The sequence below is a fragment of the Dendroctonus ponderosae genome, unplaced genomic scaffold, assembly GCF_020466585.1.
Source record: "Dendroctonus ponderosae isolate FM_Combo_2020 unplaced genomic scaffold, Dpon_F_20191213v2 Dpon_F_20191213_1, whole genome shotgun sequence".
NCBI lineage: Eukaryota > Metazoa > Arthropoda > Insecta > Coleoptera > Curculionidae > Dendroctonus > Dendroctonus ponderosae.
Genome location: NW_026017110.1, coordinates 26,218,927 through 26,225,100, shown reverse-complemented (window position 1 = coordinate 26,225,100; position 6,174 = coordinate 26,218,927). Strand labels below are relative to the sequence as shown.

At 35.5% G+C, this 6,174-nt stretch overlaps 2 protein-coding genes and 1 long non-coding RNA gene across 5 annotated transcripts in view; 2 read left to right on the top strand and 1 right to left on the bottom strand.

The window, feature by feature from the left end:
- The first annotated feature begins 1,741 nt into the window (after positions 1 to 1,741).
- LOC109543988 lies at positions 1,742 to 4,566 on the top strand. The gene is made up of 3 exons (XM_019913952.2): positions 1,742 to 2,376; positions 3,454 to 4,018; positions 4,073 to 4,566. The coding sequence occupies exons 1-3, from the start codon at positions 1,974 to 1,976 to the stop codon at positions 4,371 to 4,373; spliced, it is 1,269 nt and encodes a 422-aa protein (XP_019769511.2). The 5' UTR covers positions 1,742 to 1,973; the 3' UTR covers positions 4,374 to 4,566.
- LOC125502622 overlaps positions 4,406 to 6,174 on the bottom strand; it is a 3,966-nt gene continuing 2,197 nt past the window's right edge. Inside the window, exons 2-3 of one of the 2 annotated variants that reach the window (XR_007280390.1) lie at positions 5,205 to 6,161; positions 4,406 to 5,017 (exon numbers count right to left, since the gene is read on the bottom strand). This is a non-coding gene — a long non-coding RNA (uncharacterized LOC125502622). The remainder of the gene's footprint in view (positions 5,018 to 5,204; positions 6,162 to 6,174) is intronic. The other variant, XR_007280389.1, reaches the window with a different exon arrangement.
- The window catches only part of LOC109543983 (probable methylmalonate-semialdehyde dehydrogenase [acylating], mitochondrial), a 5,954-nt gene continuing 5,696 nt past the window's right edge, over positions 5,917 to 6,174 (top strand). For both annotated transcript variants that reach the window (XM_048661427.1, XM_048661426.1), the window contains exon 1: positions 5,917 to 5,998. Coding sequence is in view for 1 of the 2 variants with exons in the window: in XM_048661426.1 (XP_048517383.1) it covers positions 5,984 to 5,998 (15 nt within the window). In the remaining variant the exon portion in view is untranslated. The remainder of the gene's footprint in view (positions 5,999 to 6,174) is intronic.

The following is a 6,174-nucleotide window of genomic DNA, read 5'->3' as shown; positions in this document are numbered from 1 at the left end:
AAGGCTTAAAGTAGCAACAACGCTACACATGTAAGTAAAAATATTTGAGTATCTGAACAAAGAATTCTAGTCTCTTCCCAGAATTGATTGTCCTGACTAATCACCTGTTAGGTCTAATTAATCTTAGAATGTTTAAAAGTGTTGCAATTGTGATGTATTTTAGTGTGTGATATGATGAAGCTGTTGACGAACTGTGATTCTTTTTAAATTAATGGCAATTTTTTTTTAACTATCTGTTATTTTAGAAAAACTTATGATTGTGGAAAACACCGAAACGTATTTTAATTGATAAATAGAGACAATAAATGACTGAAACCCAGGAATTAATTTTGATTTGGAATTGAAACACAGTCAGGAAAGTATGTACAATATATTCATTATATGATTCTGGCGTTCGCATAGTATAATGTTTTAGGTAGGCCTTTCTTTTTTCTTTGCACTGTTCGTTGACTTCTGGGCGGCACCATGGTGTCTTGTGGTTGATTACTTGGTCACTTTTATGGCTCGTTCTCCAAGTGCCTCCCTTGCTGAATTCTTGATATTCTTCTTGATTCTTTGCCAAGCTATATTGACGCCGTTAGTATTTAAAATCGGGTTTTCTTCGATTTTTTGTTGTAATCTATTTTTGCATAGGTACTTTATTGTAGGGTCCCATAGCAGCTCAATATTGAGTTTCTGTGTTGGTATCACCGGTCTTGGTTGTTTTGATATTCGTATTTTCAATTTATATTTTCCGAGTAAAATGTTATGATCGCTTCCTATATTTTGCCGAATTGGGCGCTCTGATTTCGAGTACTTGAGTTGGGTGAAATTGCCTATTAGTCACAATGTAGTCGATTGTCGATGTGTGGCCTCTGCTATTTGCAAATGTAAATTTACATTGGGGATTGAAAGTATTATTGATACGCAATTCATTGTAAGTCTATCATTAGTTTCCCGTTATAATTCAGCACATTCTCGTTGAACCTTTGTTTAATTCTTGGGACTTTTCCGTTTCCAACTCGTGCATTAAAGTTCCCAAGCACTATCATGAGTTCGTCACTTGGTAGTGAGTCAATTGTGGTTTGGAGTTGATCAAAAAACGAGTTTCTCAGGAGTTGCGGTCTGTTGTCTCTAGCCTTTATCAAATGCCTTTTCACTTAGCTCAATTGATGAAAAGGGAGATATTTGTTTTGGTCTGATCTGGTCCTCTTTCAACTTGACATGAAATGCATTTTTCCGCTAAAAGCTGGTTTTATGCTATTTATCCTGAAAATGGACAAATATGTCGGATAAATGAAAGAAACAATTTGTATATTAGTTTATTAGAGAAACGCCGTTAACCTAAACATGAGCAGCAAGCAATAAAAATTTGAATTTCTAATAAATCCTCTACTTTCAATAGACAAAAGCTGATCTTATAAGGCAAAGGCATTATAACCAAAAAAATAAAAAATATAAAATCCAAAACATATCAGGAACATAGATTTGTTTTTTTTCGTATACCTACATTTTCCTACCTGCTAACTAAAAGTTAATAAACGCATTATTTTTTTGCGATTATCTAACACATTATGTCATGTGGATATTTAGACGATTTTTTCTTTCGAGTATTTCGAGTATTTCTATAAATCGTTATATTTTCATTCATGATGATCTGATTAAAAAATATTATTCGAAAAAGTATTTGCAAACTGCGCAAAGCCAGCTCTAAAAAGTAAACATCCCTCTTAACTGATAACGCAAATTGCTATGAAAAACTCAATTGTTCCCAATTGAATAAAACATTTTTTTCCCATTAATTTGCTAGTGATACTACACATTCCACCATTCGTTAAAACACTAGAAATTCGTTAACTGGTGTATTATCTGAAAATACGTTCCTGATAAGTACTTTATATATGTATATTTCAGGCTTGTGCGACTGATCTCAGTGTGTTCGCGTTAATGGGGACCAAATTTTCAATCATTTTACCATTGAGTTGCCTGCTAAAATGATTTATTCAATTCCGGAAATCGAAGGTGTGCTTCAAGGCGTCGATGGTGCCATTAAAAATGTGGAAGTCAGCCGGTTGACTAAACCAGGCGAAAACTACCTCAGTTTGGTGTATCGGGTGGACGTGGAGGTGGAGAAGAATGGAAAAACTTCAACCATTCACGCAGTGGCCAAATGTCTTCCGTTGACAAAAACAGCGCTAGATTTCAATGCATTTTCCATGCGAAACGAAATCAAATGGTACTCGGAAATTTTGCCTTTGATCAAGAACTTTGGATCGGAATATGGTATAGATACTGACTTTTATCCTGAATACTTGGGCTCGCGGTACAGCTTGGACCCCACTAAGACTGAAATTGATAAGGATTCTGCTTTGTTGATGAGGAATTTGATTCCTGATGGTCAGTATTAATTTATATTATTTAATATCTAGTTCAGAAAATGTTTAGCATTTTTTTGTCATTAGCTTACATTTTTTCATAAAAAACGAAATGCAACAATTTAGATTAGAAAATAGTATTTGCTTGAAAAGTAGAAAATCAGACTCCAGTTTTTCGGTAAAAGAAATATTTTTCACATTTGCGCATTTTGTGCTCAATGTATTGTTTTTAACCTGAGATGGATGCAAGAGATATGCATATACAAGATGTTCATTTTCGCCAGTTGGATCTTTTTGGCCCTTCTGAAACAATCTCAATTAAAAACTCAGAGAAAGTTGCGCTGTTTTCGGTTGATATGCGATTTGGAAAAAAAGCTTGATGGATTTACGGAAAAAACCATTTCAAAACTTAGACTTCAGAATTACAGTCACTTTATGTATGTTGTTTTTTATGTATGATTGGTGTTATTTTGATCAATATTGTTCATGTAGGCATCCAACCCAAACTTTAATTTTCAATATTTTCAATTCCAAATCAAAATTAATTCCTGGGTTTCAGTCATTTATTGTCTCTATTTATCAATTAAAATACGTTTCAGTGTATTTTTTCACCATCATCAGTTTTTATGTGTAGCGTGCATACATCAGATGTATGCCAAGGCTTAAAGTAGCAGCAACGCTACACATAAAAACTGATGATGGTGGAAAAATACACTGAAACGTATTTTAATTGATAAATAGAGACAATAAATGACTGAAACCCAGGAATTAATTTTGATTTGGAATTGAAACACAGTCAGGAAAGTATGTACAATGAAATATTTTCAATATTTTAATTCTTCTCTAAATAAAGAATGCAAAAGACCCACTTTTATTTTTTATGTATGGGGGCCCCAATGAAAATGGTCGCAAGCTTTTGACAATCCCGAAGAAAACTCCAACTGACGTACTTTTCACTCCTTTTGGATTCAGAGACTTCATCCCCTAAGCTCTACAACTAGGCAAATTTGAATTGAGCACATTAATTCAGCTGTACATAACTCATTAACTAAAAAACTTGAAGATTTCCCTTTTTTTGTACAAATTCCATGCATTGCAGGCTACCAAAATGACGACAGACACATTGGCCTGGACCTGCCCAGCGCCAAAGTGCTGCTAAAATACTTGGCATCGTTCCACGCAGCTCCCTTAGCTCTTAAGTTCAAGAAACCCGACGTGTTCAAGCAACTTAAGGAATATCTTGAAAGCACTCGTCCTCCCATGCCACCTGCAGGACCGGAAGGCCCTGGAGGACCCGGAGGTTCTGGAGGTCCTCCAAAGGGACCTCCCGGCGCTCCAAAATATTCGCTCCACAAGTTGGTTTTAGAGCAAATGCTTACCATTCCTCAGTGTCAACCTTATTTGGCTAAAATCGAAGAACTAAGGAATAGACCCAGTCAGGCGCCGTTCGAACAGGGGCCTATTAGAGAACCATGGAGCACCATAGTGCATAGTGACTTTTGGGTGAATAATCTCATGCTGAAGAGGAATGAAGGCAAAGTTGAAGTGAAGATCGTCGACTTCCAAATGTGTTCCTATGGATCTTATGCGAAGGATTTGGTGTTTTTCCTACTATCTAGTGTGCAGGATAGTACCCAGCAGAGCAATCTGGATGAACTTCTCAGGTTGGAGCAATGGAAACCGGCTTCTCGCCAGTGGCTAATTAATGAATTTTGCAGGTTCTACTATGAAGAACTAGTGGAAGTTTTACACAAAGTGGGCGTGCCTGAGCTGAAGCTCACCTTTGAAGAATTCCTGGCGGAGGTCAAACTTGAAGCCAACAGTGCAGAGGTGTTGCATGCGCTGTTCTTCTCCACGATTGTGTTTGGCGAAAAAGGAACAGGCCCGGATCTGTTAGTGGGTGAAGCTGACATGTTGGAACATATCGATTTAATGGTGAAAAATTTGAAAAAAAACGCACGCCAAAAAGAGAAGCTAGGAGTAATTCTTGAAGTGGCTGTATCCAAAGATTGGCTATAGGGGTATTTATTTAGGCAATTAAGATTAAAGCATTCAATTTTGAGCACTTTATTTGGCCAGGTGATCCACTTGTACAAGTTGCAAATTGGTTAAATTACTGTGATCTCAATCAGATAATTGAAAGACAGGAATAATGTACTTAATTTGTTGTGATGTATGAAGGACGTTATTTTTTAATAAAGAAAGTAGTTTATGCCGTTTTGATTTTTAGGAAATTAAGGATAAATTAAAGGTTTTTCAACCGCGTTTGCAGTTACCGGCGATTGTGATGACCTGCAGTGGAACATCGGTGTACATTTATAACACATATTTATTCCTGCTGAATTTTTGTATTTGAACATTTGGACTTTTCGGCAAGTCTCCGAAGACTTTTCTTGTTCCACGAAATTTGTTAAGTCTCTGTAATCTTTCCATATGGATTCAACGATTCTTTCTTCATTACTTTTGCAAGATAAACATGTGGATTATTCCTATTTCATGATTTCGTCTTTGTTCTTAATTGTTGCTGCCCCGTTGAATCATAAAGTACATTTTCAGGTTCGATTTTGATTATTTTCTACGTTGTATTTGATTTTTTCAACGTTCAATTTTTAAATTCCTCAGAGCTTCATTTTTTCTGTTCCACGTTTGACACAACAAGCAAACTACAAAATATGATTATATATATAAATAATCTTTATTTTCTACAGAAAACGGCTATCGACCCAATCGATCTTCCTGCCCAAATAATGATTAATCAATCGAATATTAACTTTTATGTCATAAAAAAATTCGTCACAATTAGACCAGAAAAAAATTATAAAGATAGGAAAGCGATTCAGTCAGGCTTACACAGTATATCAAGATGCAAATTACAATTTCGATAACACACAAAACATTCAATCCAATTACTAATATCACATGTTTGGAAGCAATTCAAGTTCAAGATAACGGCATTTTGATAGTATATCACATCTAGTGAGCGCCACAAGCTTTAGCCGAAACTGGGTCTTATCGAGAGTGGAAAATAAAAGCTAGGACGCCACTGATTGCTATTCTACTTCTACTTTTTTTAATGGGAAAAATTCTACAATTTTTTTAATGGGAAACATTTATCTTCAACTCCAGCTGTTTGAAGAGCTAAATAAGGCTGCTTAGTAGAAGCAGAGACTAGTAGAATCTCTGGTTGAACAATATTCGTTCACGATATTAGAAAATAATGATAACGATTACTTAATACTGGAAGTTAATAACCTTGCTTGCGTATACACAGTAACAATTAACATGATAACCTTAACAAACTTGTTCATATCAAAAACGTTTACATTGTTCACACATCGGATATACAGGACCAATGAACGCAGGTGCTATGAGGATGATTCTGCGATCCGAATAATAGTTTTTCATTCAATTTTGCCAGTAGCAAGGATTTAAATTATTTTTAAATCGACTGGAATGCTTTTTTTAAATTCATTTCTAAAAACCTTCCTATTAAACGTGCTCATACAAAAGTGGGGATAAGTATGAACAAATCACAATGCTGTTATCGTTCCAGTTGTTTTCAGTGCCAGTGACGTGACGATTTCGTTTAGATATTGTGCGTTTGACTGTTAAGGGAATTTGAATGCAAGATGTTTCGACTGGCTGTAAGTAGATTTACCAGAATTAGACAAACAGATGAAAGTCGGGGCGTTCGTTTATACTTAGTAACAAGTAAACATCAACTGCTATAAAAACATATATTTACACTCCCAAACGGTAGACAATGTGTAATGGCAGTTCGTCAGGTGGTCGATCGAGAGAATACATCTGAAATCAATTT